This window comes from Amphiura filiformis, chromosome 12 (assembly GCF_039555335.1).
Source record: "Amphiura filiformis chromosome 12, Afil_fr2py, whole genome shotgun sequence".
NCBI lineage: Eukaryota > Metazoa > Echinodermata > Ophiuroidea > Amphilepidida > Amphiuridae > Amphiura > Amphiura filiformis.
The window spans coordinates 26744779-26761793 of NC_092639.1; the positions used below are offsets into that span (position 1 = coordinate 26744779).

The following is a 17015-nucleotide window of genomic DNA, read 5'->3' on the forward strand; positions in this document are numbered from 1 at the left end:
ATAATGTCATCAAAGGTCAGGTTATAGGTCAATTGGTTCAGGTCAAATCCAGGCATCAATTTTAATACATGTGATAGTCTGTGATATCATACATGTCATAATGAGGCATCAATCTTGATATTTTGTCTGTTACTGGATATATAATGGAAATGTGTGAGGTGGATATATACTAAAATACCTTGGGATGTAAATGGTGAGTTTATTTAGATTGCCTAGTTGACATGGATTGGGCAAATAAATATAAAATAGTTACCAAAAACACAAAAATGAAGCTTACGGAAAACTACCTAATATGGTGGTATAGGTGACAAAAAAAACAATCTTTTTCAACATTGCTGTAGTGTGGTTGTGGTAACCTGTTACTTATGGCTTAATTAAGTTTCAGTGAAATAATGTTGCAAGTTCAAAATACAAAATATAGCTCAACATTGAAAATAGAAGCATTTTAACTGGTTCATTTTTTGATAGTTGTGGAGCACCAAGTTCATGAAGTCATAAAAGAAATCAGGGACCACTTATTCCCATTTTACATATCAACAGTATTTCCCTAATGTGTTAGCAACACATATCCAAAATTTTAACGAAATCCGTTGATAGTAAGCTTTCCAAAATGAAGTGAATTTAAAACATCAGTGATGTATATACCACCTTTTGGCTTATACCATTAGAAGCATGTACGCTTCATTGATACCGATGCCACCAATTGAACGAGAAGATTTGCCCCTTCATTTTGCATACCACTTTGTCCAAGTCCTTTTTCTCATTTCTTCACAAAATGCAAAAAAATGCAACAACAAAAATGCAATGGGTGTAGCACCCCTTAACCCAGACAGTCTATGTTGTGACAGAGGCATAAACGAACTCTAAATATTAGAATGATACCACACAAGATACGTTACCACTTTTGCAAGATTGATTTATTATTCCATCGTAGTTCCAAAACAATGAAGAATACGTAATCATTTTGTTTATATTTTAACATTTCGTTCAACACAATTGTGATGCGATCAAGCAAAATCAGTCGGAACTTGGAAATATTGATTTGGAGATCAAAGGAAATATTTCCTTTTGTTTTTTGTTGTTTTGGAAACTCTTTAATTGCTAATATCCTTGGAACTAATTGTTCAATTTCAATGGGGTTTTCTGCAAAATGCAGTTTTGTAAACGCTCTTTACAATCCTATAAGAAACTGAAAATTTAATATTTCCGAGTTCGACTGATTTTGCTTGATCGCATCACAATTCTGAAAATTGGGGGAGAGCTTTTGATCTGGATAAGGATTCAGATCTCAATTTGATAATTCTTATCTTTCTTTGCACTGGTAGTGCCCCAATGTGAACAGATAGATCTTCTACCCCATTTCTTCTCTCAGTGTGTGTTTTTCTCAGTTGTAGGAGGTTGAGGGGCAACGTTAGGCTATTTTTAGAAAATAAGTGCACACCCGATAGAGGAGTAAATTTTCAATAAAATAAATATCTGGATTTCTAGATTTGCTTCCTGAAAACGACTAAAATGTCAGTCGCCAATAGTACTGGAAAAAGCTTTGAAATGCAACAAAGTGTATAAAAATCACGGAATTGTTTGAATGAGCTCGCAAATTAAGGATTTCCGATTTTGAACTACTTTTTTCTGGATATTTTCGCTTTTGGGCACTATAAAAGACTGAATTATAAAACGACTGGACAAAAAGTATATCAACATTATTTCCCTAATGTGTTAGCAACACATATCCAAAATTTTAACGAAATCCGTTGATAGTAAGCTTTCCAAAATGAAGTGAATTTAAAACATCAGTGATGTACCACCTTTTGGCTTATACCATTAGAAGCATGTACGCTTCATTGATACCGATGCCACCAATTGAACGAGAAGATTTGCCCCTTCATTTTGCATACCACTTTGTCCAAGTTCTTTTTTTCATTTCTTCACAAAATGCAAAAAAATTCAAAAAAAAATGCAATGGGTGTAGCACCCCCTTAACCCAGACAGTCTATGTTGTGACAGAGGCATAAACGAACTCTAAATATTAGAGTGATACCACACAAGATACGGTACCACTTTTGCAAGATTGATTTATTATTCCATCGTAGTTCCAAAACAATGAAGAATACGTAATCATTTTGTTTATATTTTAACATTTCGTTCAACACAATTGTGATGCGATCAAGCAAAATCAGTCGGAACTTGGAAATATTGATTTGGAGATCAAAGGAAATATTTCCTTTTGTTTTTTGTTGTTTTGGAAACTCTTTAATTGCATATATACTTGGAACTAATTGTTCAATTTCAATGGGGTTTTCTGCAAAATGCAGTTTTGTAAACGCTCTTTACAATCCTATAAGAAACTGAAAATTTAATATTTCCGAGTTCGACTGATTTTGCTTGATCGCATCACAATTCTGAAAATTGGGGGAGAGCTTTTGATCTGGATAAGGATTCAGATCTCAATTTGATAATTCTTATCTTTCTTTGCACTGGTAGTGCCCCAATGTAGACAGATAGATCTTCTACCCCATTTCTTCTCTCAGTGTGTGTTTTTCTCAGTTGTAGGAGGTTGAGGGGCAACGTTAGGCTATTTTTAGAAAATAAGTGCACACCCGATAGAGGAGTAAATTTTCAATGTCTGGATTTCTAGATTTGCTTCCTGAAAACGACTAAAATGTCAGTCGCCAATAGTACTGGAAAAAGCTTTGAAATGCAACAAAGTGTATAAAAATCACGGAATTGTTTGAATGAGCTCGCAAATTAAGGATTTCCGATTTTGAACTACTTTTTTCTGGATATTTTCGCTTTTGGGCACTATAAAAGACTGAATTATAAAACGACTGGACAAAAAGTCCGGAAATCCGGACTCAAGGAGGATAGATAGAAAGGAGAAGAAATAGATTACGTAATGCTTTGTTCCTTTGATGCCAATTAGAGATTGCGACAGGCTATTCATAAAAGTGGTACCATTGTTTCAAACAAAGGGCAGTGAAGGGCTTCCGCCATTAAATTGGTCACTGATCCGGCATCATATTAACGCTTTACCCAACAGGCGAGTATAAATAAGTGACCACAATACAGTCATGTGTAAGGACAGTCATGTGTAAAGTGGTACCATTGTACTCACGTATCCCAAATGTGCGCTTGTGCCGGTCTGAAGTCTATAATGGAGGATTTAGTTGTCGATATAATCTTTTTTATCACCCACCTGACTTTAGACGCTTCATTTAAATAAATTGAATGCCCCTGCTGATCGACTACACATCATAATGTATTAGCTGCCAGGTTCACATTTCTATAGTATTCTATAATGGTAATCGCTGCGTATACATGTAAGTATAAGTATAGGCAGGGCTATGACACTCTATTCACGTGGTTTCTTTTCCAACGCTAAAAGATTACGAATTTTGGTGGTTTGTAAATGAAAAGTGTCCGCACTATCGATTGATTACGTAACTGTTATAAATAATTTATTAGTTTTTCAATGCAATCGCCTCGACCCATTAATACATATTATCTGTATTTATCAAAGTACTTGGAATAGCAATCTGGTGAGTTCACTGAACTACGCCCAAATACTGATGGAGTTTTAATGGCGCTAATCCTCTCCATACACAGATGAACAAATACAATAGGAGAAGGTCAACACATATGACCTCTTATATGACATGTTATATGAGATGTACAACAACCTGAATATCATAAAGATCAGTGTTCGTTTGTGCATATGAACTGCATATTTACAATACTAAATATTACTCGTTATATATTATGTCAAATATTGGTATTATGACAACACGGTATATACATTGTATATAAAACGACTAATAGATCCTACTATCATGGCGTCAGGTCATTGGTTCATCATATCCCGTATGTTTCTTAAAATTCATTCATATTTGAGACAAATTTCTGTGCCCATTTTATAGGCGTACAGGTGGATCCGGTTTTTTTTGTCATTTTCATTTCTTTTTGATGAAAGAATTAAGGTTTTCCACTGCACGGAGGCCACTATGTGATACTAATTTAATGCTATTTGTAAAATGAATGCGGATTCCCGGTTGTTGTTTTTCCACAGTGTGACAACTGTCCACCCATCCAGACAACATCATCACACAATAAAACGTCTGTATTTGTACGATGAGTAAATATTAAACTGAACTTTGCCTTGGAACATTGTGTAAGACGGTGTAAGATTTTGTGGGCGCCCTCAACATTATTATCCTCTTTGTATCCGTAAATGACATGGCATAGACTGTGTGAATTCTATGAAGACTACTTATACATGGGGTCATATCCATGGACACAAGTAACGATAATTGACAACACGATACGCGACTGTATTTAGGGAATAATTAATAATGCCGGGTAGGGCCTACTCCTGGGCGACTCGTGTGGGCAAGGACGCTTAGGACGGTGACCAAATGAGTCTCAAATTTCACCGGGGAGGGGGGAGGAGCACTCAAGTATGATAATGTGGCCTATACGCATGTGTGGCCAACTTTTTTAAACACCCCCCTAAAACGAGTTTTACCCTACCAGCAAATTTAGGATCAATAGGCCTAAGCTAACTTAATACACTAAAGGAAGTTTTGGATGAGAAAACGGACATTTTGATGAGAAACGGCCAAAATGGTGAGAATTTAAATTTTCTCATTCTTTTGGATGAGAAACTTCCTGGTGTGTGTGTCAATCATTATTGTCTTATTAAAATCCGGGAATTTGGTTGACCTGTGCTAGACTCCACCACATGTTAATGACGCAAAGACAGTTGTGGTAACACCATGGTCGCAGACCTGCAAAAAAGCTCAAAAACAGATAGTAATGAAACCAGTTTTTATTTTCCTTGCTCTAGCGAGTTCACAGAGAAGGTGTTTCTAGTACAATGCAGCGTCGGACTCTAGCTGAGAGCGTAGCCTGAGTCCAAACGGACTCCAAGAAGGGCTCTCCATACACAAATGAACAAACACAAAGGAAAGTAGTCTCCTCCGTGACCAGCTTGATTTCGATGGAGCGAAACCAAATTGGCTGCAGAGGAGACGGGTAATTTTGCCATGCAAATGAGGTGAGTGCCCTCTCAAGAATAACTACTCTCTGGTATAGGCTTATAAAAGTTTTTTCTTTTAAGAAGGAGATTGACATAGAAATAGCGGCGGTGGAAGGGGGTGGGGCAGATTCTCCCCTGTGAGAAGTCTTGAGAGGGGATATGAGGGAGGAAAAGGGGAGGAGGGATATGGAGAATGAGGGGGCCTACAGGAAGGGAGAAAGAGGACAAACGAAGAGAAAGAAATAATGAGAAGTAAATAAAATAATAGAATGATAAGGACATATTTATATTGGAATGACAGAGAAGGATAACGAGGGAGTGATAAAGTTAGTGTAGGCCTAGGAAAGAATAAATACAGAGAAAGAAAAGAAAGGAAAATAAATGTAATAATTATTATTATAAAACACATAACAGCACTAAGCAGCCATTCGATGGCATCAATGCCGTTTTGCGTTACGTAATTAATGAGCCCAGTCAGATGTATTTCGCACCTGCCAAGCAAACTGGACGTTGAATGTACACTCTCATGAATATTGATTGGCAACATTTTCCAATATGTCAGCGCTCTAATCGGAAACAATAGAACAATAGACCCTGCAGAGCGTTGTCCGGACTCCTCTATAGTGCATCTATTTCTGGAATAGCCCACTATGCTTCAGACTCCTTAAAGGTCCGTAACCCGATCGACAGCATCATCCCCCCGATTTTTTTCTCATTACTATCCTGAAATTTGACGCTCCAAGTCGATGTATTTCCGGAGAAATCATGAAACACAGCGGCTTTTACAGGTTACCAGTTGTTCGCATTTTACACAACACGGGAGTTTTGGGTAGTCATAGAATGAAATCGGAATAGATTCGGAAGACTTCACCCCAGTACCAATTTGTCCGCAAAAATACATCAAATAGGCCCCCTAATGTCAAACTATAGATGGCGCTATAATGATATCGTCGGGTGCATCACATACTGGTCTATCTTGAATTTTTGACTTTTCTGAGAAAATTGGTTTATAGTTCTATTTTACGTAGCTCTTCTAATTCAACAAATTACAGACCTCAATTTTTCCTAAATAATTAGTTATAAAATATTAAATTTGAACTATCTATGATTTTTACAAAATACGTATTTCACATACTGATCTATCTCGAAAAAAACACGCATTTATAGAAAATCGCAATTGAAAATCTTCGAATTAAGTTTACCTTTCTATAATTTAATTAGACTATGGATTTTCATAAAAGTGGTTTTAAATTAAAGCACATACTTGTAAGATTTATTTAAGTGGAATTTTTAATTATATTTACGTATGCCATATTGCTTAAAACTACACGGAAGTTGTAGTTCTGTATGTGAAATAGTTAATTTCCCGATGTCGTATTTAAAGTGCATCACATACTGGTCTATCTCGAGAAGCTTCAAGATAGACCAGTATGTGATGCGTCTAAATTCACGTTACCGTTCGCGAAATCGAGATAGCCCCCAAGATAGACCAGTATGTGATGCACTTTAAATACGATATAGGGAAATTACCTATTTCACATACAGAACTACAAAATTGGTGTAGTTTTAAGCAATATTGCATACATAAATATAATTCAAGATTCCGCTTAAATAAACCTACAAGTATAATGCTTTAATTTAAAACCACCTTCATGAAAATCCATAGTCTAATTAAATTATAGAAAGGTAAACTTAATACGAAGATTTTCAATTGCGATTTTCTCGAAATGCGTGTTTTTTGAGATAGACCAGTATGTGATGCGTCCGACGATATAAAACAAAAAACAAAAATAAATAAAAACATAAGAGGCGAAATAAATAAGGAAACATGACCTATATTGTTAAGCATGATACGAGGAATATGAAAAAATTTATGAGAGCACCTCCCCCCCCCCCCATTAAAAAATTAGTTAAAAAATAAAACAAAGAAAAATAATAAATATGTGAAAATGTGCATCATATAGCTAAAAATAAAGAAATAATTAAGCGAAGTAAAGATAGCATGGGCTATCTTGTCAAGAATGATAATGAGCGCAGTGATATGTAATGTTTTTTAAGATTAATCAGTATGAATAGAGGGTATAAAAGTGTACAGGGGCGAGCCGGTTTTCAGTGCCAAGGCGAACACTTCCTGTTTCCACCGGAACAAGCTCTCGGCCGTTGTTTCGGGATGCCTGACCAGAATGCAATTCACGCGTACCAGTGCATTGGCTTGCTAATATGCTAATTATTCACATTTATGCTGAAATTGTTCCCGTTTTCTCACATAGATGGATAAAGGGGACAATATTTGACATTGTATGTAAGTTTGAAGAGAATCCATATCCCAAACCGATAGGGTTACCCCCCTTTAACCATTGTTAACACAAGTCAGTCCTATTGTATCAACGTTTTAGCTGAAATGGGGGTAATAAGTCATTCATATGGCGCACTTATACTTACAGTATGTACACCTGTTACCACCAGACAGTCAACATTTAAAAACCATTTGCGCCAGTCACTACCTGGAAAGCTGGACTGAACAAAGTAATCAGTCGCAGATTCCCCATCAGAGTCATATACCGTATTGCACTTGGCAATGTGAAAAACTAATACACTGGCAATTGGCTACGGCGCGGTCCATGGCTTTCTTCGTTCAAATATAAAATTCTAACGTCCCTCCCTTGAATGTCTAGTACCATAACTCCAAACCTACATTATCACTATATGTTTTAGTCACATATGCAATTTGCTATGCTTTAATGACATTTTAAGACACCTCTCGCTTGTCCAATATGTTTTATTCTCACACAGTCCAGTCCATAATGTAATAAATATATTCAGTAAATAATACCATATGCGACACACTTTTTTACGGTTAAAGTACACGTGGTATCAAAAATATGAATGTCTGACTTGATATGTAGTCGATATCTCATGTGTGTTGTAGTTTGTTTGGGTAAGACGCACTGTTGGAAACATCCTGAAAACTGTTCACGACAATAAAGCCTACACCGATATAAACAAATATATCTATAAAAATGCTTTCCAAGAGCGTGTGGTTCCCAGTAGTTTATCTCACAGTAGTTTATCTCCCTATGGGTAATATAGGTACACGGTCTGTACAGACTAGGTTGGCTAGGATACAACTGACGAAGGAAATTAATATTTTACTTCGATTCAAAGTCATTGTAGGCAGGTGCAGGCGATATAAGATAATTATTGTTCCGCAAATGAACCTTTTCATTATTAATTCACATCTGACAATATTTAGTGGCATGGTAATACTTCAAAACACAGTGCCAGGATCAATCGACAAACACAGATCCTGTAAAGCGATATTTTTGGGGAAAGATAGGATATTCACAATTTGCATAAAATCTCACAGATTTTGTTGTTTCAGTAGCAGGGGGATGCATTGCAACCGTGGAGAGGGCAAAACTCGAGTGTTCCACAAAATGTTCTCCCGTGGCGCCGTTACTGATGACGAAATGGTACACACAAATGTCCATTTATTTTTATTTTAAGAAGGAGATTGGCATAGAAAAAGCGGCGGTGGAAGGGGGTGGGGCAGATTCTCCCCTGTGAGAAGTCTTGACAGGGGATATGAGGGAGGAAAAAGGGGAGGAGGGATATGGAGAATGAGGGGGCCTACAGTAAGGGAGAAAGAGGACAAATGAAGAGAAAGAAATAATGAGAAGTAAATAAAATAATAGAAAGATAAGGACATATTTATATTGGAATGACAGGGAGAGTGAGAGAGGACAAAAAGAAAAGAAAGAGGGGGGACGAAGGCAAGAGAGAGAAGGATAGCGAGGGAGTGACAAAGTTTAGTGTAGGCCTAGGAAAGGATAAGTACAGGGAAAGAAAAAAGGAAAAGAAATGTAATAATAATTATTATAAAACTTAACACATAACAGCACTAAGCAGCAATTCGATGACATCAATGCCGCTGTGCGTTACGTAATTAAAGAGCCCAGTCAGATGTATTTCGCACCTGCCAAGCACAAGTCACCCAATTTCGAAAACTGGACTGAATGTACACTCTCATGAATATTGATTGGCAACATTTTCCAATATGTCAGCGCTCTAATAAGACACAATAGCAGCCCGCTGCATATAACATTCAATTCAATTAACCAAATCAATTGGGTATGTAATTTTATGAATTTTTAATCCTCAACACAATGAAGCTATGTTAATATTTTACTACAAACGATGAAAACATCGTTTTTCTATTAATGGGTTATATATCATATCCAAATGTGTCATTCAAAAAAATGGGTAAGGTTTTTTACCCGGCTTTTTACCCAACATTGGGGGTAAATTTTACCCAACATCGGGTTATTTTCAGTAATTTACCCAATATAGTGTTCGAACAGTGCAGCCCTGCTCCATTCCAGTATGTATATGTTTTTTTTTTAAATGTTTTTATAATAATTATTATTTAATTTTGCATGGCACGGTTATAGATTATTATGTTGGCATGGAAACCTAAAACGATACATGTCGTTAAGGGAATTTCAATTTTAATTTATTAATATCTTTGGTCGCGTTACGCTTCACTGAAAAGACCTGCTATATTCATGGGTATTGAAGATATTTTAATAATTATACATTTTGCGTGTTCACTCTCAAGCACAGATCCTGGAACTGTGCTCTCAAGAAACCGCATTTGAAGAATTTTCCTTAAATTCGTATTTTAAATTAGTCTTCATGAAAGTTAAATAATAGTAACAATAAGGCCTTATTCATACACGAGCACCTATTCTAAATGTACACATAAAATGCTAAATTCTAAATTGCATTCAAAAATTGAGGTACACGCAATTAATTCAATGATTTCAAAGTAAATTCACAAGTACAAATTACATTTTATAATTTATATATTGGGACCTAAGTAATGATGTCAAATTTGGAAGATGTATTGAAACTGGCTGCAAAATAATTAAGTTGTTAAGAAAATTAAAACTCCTGCCACACAACAACAACAACAAAAAACAAAAAAAAAAAAAACAAAAAACGTTTTTAGGTGCACACTAGTAAATAGCCTCCATTGACTTTCTGAAACAGGGCCGGGAAAACGTCACTTTCTTGACCTGAGAGCGACTCAGTTCTTCAAAACTTGCACTTCCTGCAAGTTGAAGATCAGATAAAGACAGGCAGTTCAGTGAAAACATACGGAGTCCAGTGACTTTTCGTAGATAATTACCGACTAGATCACCTTGTAGCCCACACCTCTTACGCCATCTCACAAAATAGCTTGCTATTTCTGAAATGTAATATATTTTGAAAGTTTAACCAAATATTCATAAAAAGTCGGATCCTGCTCATTTTCATGTACAATCTATTTCCCAGGCCTAAATGAGGAATAAATATGGATCTGTGCTTAATAGTTGGGTTTTAAGTCAAATGTACTACATTAAGTCACATGGCACTTTCTCACTTTTCGAAACACTGATTTTTCTGCCAAGGGCATAGGGGATTTGTATTTACTGGTGTGCTCCATTTTCTTTATCTTTGTAATCATAGTAACCTCACCTCCGTAATCTGCATAAGCACTGCGACATAGTAAGAGGATTGCATTCACACGCTATGTCAGTACCAATAAGTACCCATTCAGTGATTTGCTCATTCCAACGATCATAAAAATCATCAAAATTAAGATGTTGGTACCTTTGTCATTGTCATAGATGTACTAACATTGTCTGCTAGTGCTTCAGTCGGAAGCCGTGTATTTCAGAAAAAAAAAATTATATACTGACAGTATCTATCGTACACGTATTTGAATGGGGCTTCAACTTCATCAATACTGCTGTTTTCGGTATTTTTTTTTCTTTGCCAAATTTTTCATTTCAAAATACCAAATGATAATTTTAATGACTTATCCTTCACTTTTAAGCAAGTTATAAACAATTTTATTTTTTTACACTTTCGCTGGGATCACTGAATGGGACTTTAAGTATCGTTTCACACCGTCATTCGTCCAAATTCTGGAACAAATAGGACAAGTCGTCATTAAAACAACAAAACCGTAATCTGTAATTATTGTTGTGTCTCTTGACTTTTTCAATAATATTAAATGCATACTTGCTCATAACTTGATGCAGCAGAAAATATCCTTTGTAACAATCTGGGAGTTTGGACCAATACATACCCATTACGCATGATGCATTTTAATAAAATATATAATAATTATATATAGAAAAGAAACAACTTTATACAAGGTCCATTTTTATTTTATGACGTGCTTGTCTCTACATACATACATATAGATATTTAGCAAGCGCCTTTAAAATTTATCAAACCGCTGAACAAGGAGAGAAAGAATGAAAAATAGAAACATATAAGAAACAAAAAAGAAGCCAACTGAAAAGGTGAGTTTCAGTTTCTTTCTGAAAACTGGATTTGAGGGAGACTCCCTTATGTCTTTACGGAGTTTATTACATTCCCTCGGGCTAGAGACAGATAAGGTATTCAAACCAGCTGCCCTACGTGCCCTAGGCTGACTAAGCAGGGTCTCATCGGAAGAAGATCTCAATCCTTGTCTTCCGGGAGCATGAGCTGAAAGAAGCTCACAAAGATAATTATGGGCACGGCCCTGAGAGCACTAAAAATATAAAGCAGAAGTTTAAAAGAATTCGGTCCTGGATTGGAAGCCAAACATAATGGTTTATAGTATTACTTAAATTATCAATGAGCACTAAACAAGTATGATCAAAACAAAACAATGATATCATTACTAATTAAATTGCTCTTCAAATCAGCTCGATAGGAGAAATAACTCTCATATCTTCCGGGAACCACGTCTGCACCTTTACCCTCAACATCAGCCATGGTCGTTACCACACCATCCACGCGCTGTCCTCCATAAACTATCACCATAAACTTCGCAGTAGCTTCATTTGATGTGATAGTATGTCTACCAGCCCGCGAAACAGTTCTGCTATATACATACATGTCATCTACTTTCGCCTGTAGATATATGCCCATATCTAGGACTTCACCATTTACTTCCAAGATATCTGAGGTACATATAATATAGGTTTTAATTTCCCTAATATTTCCGTCACCGATTACGGTAAATTTCACATTACTCAAAGATATGTAATTGTCAATAGGAGACACAATGTTCATTGCCAGACATACTAAGCCATCTGAACTTGAAGAATAGCCTTTTATGTACTGGTAGATTGCCACAGGATTGTCTGTGGTAATCTTCAGGTACACATCTTTATTAATGCCTTGCACACAGCTAAGACCATTGATTTCTTCGTCTTGACCATGGTGACACACATTACTTGATTCGTCAACTATGCACTTGCTAACAGTAGTTAAGTCTGTTGCAACGATACAGTAATCGTAGCTACCGCCTTCAAAGGGTGTTACAATAAAGCCCTTGCCAAAGCTCTCATTAGGTGACACTTGTTTCAGCAAAAATACTTTGTTCGTTACAGACTTTGATGCCGCAATTACACTTATTGTCGCATTCGATATAATTTTACAAAGCGAGACCTTTGAAGGGACTACAACCTGGTACGATTGCCCTAATTGTAATACAAATTTTCGCATACCAGGTGGTGTGGTATCTGCCACAAATCTGACATTTATTGCTGTGTTATTCTCCAAAGCTGAAATGGTAAATACGGTTGTAAAGTCTTCTTGTCTTGGATATGCTGGGATGAGATATTCTTTACCTAGTGCATTCGCCGGTAAAGCTAGAAATGCCCCTCGTATGGTTGTATCCCATGGCTCGGTAGGTATAAAAGAGGAGAACATTGTAGCGTCTTCTTTGCTTTCTGCGATAAAACCATACAGTGATACCGTTCCTGATGTACACACCAATACGGTCTTCTCCGAAATGCCATTACTACATGGTAGGAATACAGATGTCGTCAACTCGAAAGTCGCTTCCTTATTGACGTCGATTTCAGAAGAGGTACTGAAATTGGCAGCGTTGAAGGCTATATCGACAGTTACGGAATGTGAAGCTAAATTTGTAACAGTAAGATACGGTGAAAAGAGACTTAGTGAACGGGGTTGGCATGGAAATGATAAGGCGTATATGGATTCAGATGTGATTTCTGCATCTGCAATACAAAGGCAAATAACAAGTGAGTTTTACAGAGACTTTGGACTTACAGATCAACAATTTCCATCCGAATAATATTATATTTCGTTCCATCGAAATAATATTTTGAGGGAACGAAATATAATTTCGAATTTGATTGAACAAAGTATTACATCGAGGGAACGTAATAATATTTCATAGAAACAAAATAATATTTTGTGGGCATCAATAATATGTCAAACGAAATAATATTCGAGGGAACAAATACCACGAAACCAAGTTTTATATAGTAAGCTACTTACTGTAGTTAGCGTTCGTCAAGGCAATGCTGAGCAGAATCGACACTATCAGAGGAGACACCATTTTGGAATAGTATTTTCAAATGTGTTTTTTTTAAATTGTGAGCATTCCAGAGCAGTATGTAAATTGCCAGTTCCAGCATCCATAAACTCGACCATATGTAGCAAAAAGGAACAATCGAGCGAGTTATTAATCATTTACTGAGCCACTGCTGTCGCATTAATTGCAGTTCATCTTAATTTTTAATACAGGTAGGCCTACTGACGTCGAGCGTTGTAAATAGGTTGTTTGTATAATGTATGCACGTGATTAATCATAAATTAATATAGATGTGCGTTATACGAATTCATACAAAGCTGCCTTATGTTGACTTTTACCTTACTTAAGCAATTCCAACACACTAATGTACGCCAAAATGAAAATGCAATTTTTGGGAACTTTTGATATGTTTTTGTGTAAGCATTAGGGAGATGGACGCATGCAAAGTGGATTCTGTTGCAATTAGTGGTTTAAAAAAAAATTGACTAGCCTATTACACCGGGTAATAAAATGAACACAAAGATCCATTGATTAGCTCAAGTCATTTGGTAGTTGAATTCATGTCTGTCAATTATTCTTTGCGCATGATCAATGTGCTCTAAGCCTAGCCACAGACTATCCGGTGGAAACCTGAAGAGGAAACATCGTTGGCCAGGCCAACCAGCCAGGGAGGTGGCATCATTACTAAATGTTTATGCTATAAATTGGGTAGGTGACCTTGTCATTACATATCACAATGTTCCTTTACGCAGGTCTGGACCTTGGTAAGTTGGACACTTCAATTATCTTGGATTATGTCTCGCCATAAAGTACTGAGCTTGTAGAACACTTTATGAATAAATCCAGATGTGGATGTGTTGTTTCCTCTTTAAGTCGAACAGTCCTCTGACATATTGCCCTTGTGAACTCTCACCCTCCAGTATCAAGTTGTTCCACCCATGTACCCAATTGTTTAGTAAGTTGGGCTATATAAGAAATTAAAACTCAAAATATTGTAGAATGATCAACGTTTAACATTGCCGAATTTCAGGTGAATGCAACACTTGAGACGAGTAATGCTTATCATGGTACTTTATTCTCGAATAAGGGAATTTTGTGATCCACAGCCTCATCCCCCTTTTGTAAAAAAAAAAAAAAAAGCTAAGATTTTCATACCACTGGAAACCTCTGGCTACATAATGTGATGTGACGGTATCAATTTCCTCAAGATATCGTGATTAAGCTGTATCTAAAATGTATTCGCTCGTGTTAAGCGATAAATCACAAACCATTGATATAAATCATTACTTCATAGATCGGAAAGGCTGACTCAATGATTCATCATCACAAAACGCAATCGCTCATTAAAGGCGATCACACTATGAATTCGACTCTTCCTCATTTTGATGTGCATCCCAAGAACCGGTCGATTATTAAGGAAATGGGCACATTATACCATGTGACAACGTTACACTCGTCGAAGTGATATTTTTGATCTGCGCCTCCAAGAAGATAAAATGAGTATGATAAATAAATTGCTGCCTCTTAAAAGTTTTATTTTCCAGAATTAAAAACCTAAAATTCCAGTTGCCTTGTAGGATCAGAAATAAGTTTCCTGCTCCATAACCGCAACTTTCAAGTTTTTCATATTGCGTAACAATACATTCCGTTTCTATTTCACTATAATTGTAACTTCCAACGCTAGGTTGGTAAGCGACACGTCATTGATTATCCCGGGAATGTATGAAACCGATTGCCTGACTTAGTCCTAATATTTTGAATATAAAAACAGCACCAGATTGAATTTGCAGAGTTCTGAACACGGAACAGGTGAATTAACTGTTACGACCCTTTCGTGAGACAGAAATCGTTGATGGTTTATGTCGCATTTAGAATTCTAATAGAGAAAGTGTACCTATGCATAACCATTCAAATGACTCTATGAAGCTTATTTTTCTGACTTTCTGACAGGATTTGACCAGCCTCTCGTAGCATCATTTGTATGATGAATACAAAGCCGAAAAACTACTGCATACAGAATATTATCTTTAACAAATAATAAAAATAAAAAAGCAGCTATTGCGGTTTTATAGCATTTTTTAATATTCTTGAGCAACAGGTGCAAATAATAGCCAATTAATTATTCAATATGTGGCCGTACACCACGAATGAGCCGGCAAATTGTATTCTGAGTTACAGTGTAAAATGTAAGTGAAGGTCGTATTCATAGGTATCTCAATTTGGTGCGATATGTATTTCATTTGATAGCGCCAGTCAAACACCTTTTACACCAATCAATAATCCTATTGCTGAAGAGGATAATAAGCTTCTACCTATTTATATAGAATCCTTAAATAGCTCTAGTCTCTGCTTGCTTTGGCTAAATCCTGATCAAGTGGTGGGTTACAAAGCGTTGTATTTTGTCTAGGTATGTATAACCAACAATTAACAATGAGAGGACATTCCTGAATCTCGTTGACTTGGGGATGATTTTGAAATGACTGCCAATTATGACTGTTTGATATTTATTACCAGCAATGTGGAAAAAGAGACACATGTAGAACCGAAAAAAGTACCATTTTGTTGAAGGAGCAGAGTTCAACAAACCATATCCCCGCTTCTGGATATCGCATGAAGTCAATGATATACCATATTAAAGCTTATGATATATTTTCTAAACACGAAATAAAACAAAATTGACCGGGGGCTGACTTTACGGCTGATTCGTGGTTTACGGTCACATATGATTACACTTGAATACAATAATTGCTATTGTCGTGAATATATCACTGTCTCTCAAAAGCTTAACGAGTTATGAGACAATTATTTACCCCTAATTAAAAGTGTAGAGATTTAAGATACTGTTCAGTGTTTGAATAATCGAAATGATCAATCTATAAAAATCAGGTGTTGGAAAGTACAGAGTTCCTTGTTACCAATACCATAAAATATATAAATTGTTTCAATTGTGCCTCAAATTTCTAGAGTCTACTTCTCCTAAAAATAGTAATTTTCACGATTAACTAATATCCTACGATCTTCAATCGCTGTTATTGTCATACAGCTAACGTGACGAAAAGATTTTTGAATTTAACAACATCCTTTTAAAATCACTTTTACGGTCAATAGCTTTTTAAGACTAAAAAAGCTATGGGAATTTGCATTCGAGAAGGCTCTCAGATTCCCAAATAGTGATAGCAAAATACGTAAATCGTTATTCCAGTAGCTTGCGTTATACCGTTATCTGGTGATACACAAGCAGGTGGTGCTCAAAGACTCAGGTCATTCTTAACTAAAATGGTAAACTTATTTTAAACTGAGACTATCAAATTTGTGGAATACGCATCAATAACATCCCAATAGATGCAAACAAACGCTTTCTAGTGCACAGGATCTTGATATTCCCATTTTTTTGTAAAAGAAAAAAAATCAAGTAAACACTTTGGTTTCAAGTAACCTCCACAAAGCTGCGTTTCTCTATCTAATGTTGACAAATGTGATATTCATTACCAAGTATAATGTTAAGTGGAGCATTGTTTTATATTAAGTTTCATCTTTGTGGAGCTTCACGAAAGTCTCTTTTTTACATGTATTAATCCAAAATCAATTTCAAGA

The 17015-nt window shown here is 36.1% G+C and overlaps 1 protein-coding gene across 1 annotated transcript; it reads right to left on the reverse strand.

The window, feature by feature from the left end:
• Positions 1-12462: 12462 nt before the first annotated feature.
• LOC140166732 (uncharacterized) lies at positions 12463-13566 on the reverse strand. Its single transcript, XM_072190231.1, has 3 exons — positions 13385-13566; positions 12552-13101; positions 12463-12469 (listed from the first exon to the last, which is right to left on the reverse strand). The coding sequence occupies exons 1-3, from the start codon at positions 13443-13445 to the stop codon at positions 12463-12465; spliced, it is 618 nt and encodes a 205-aa protein (XP_072046332.1). The 5' UTR covers positions 13446-13566.
• Positions 13567-17015: the final 3449 nt, after the last annotated feature.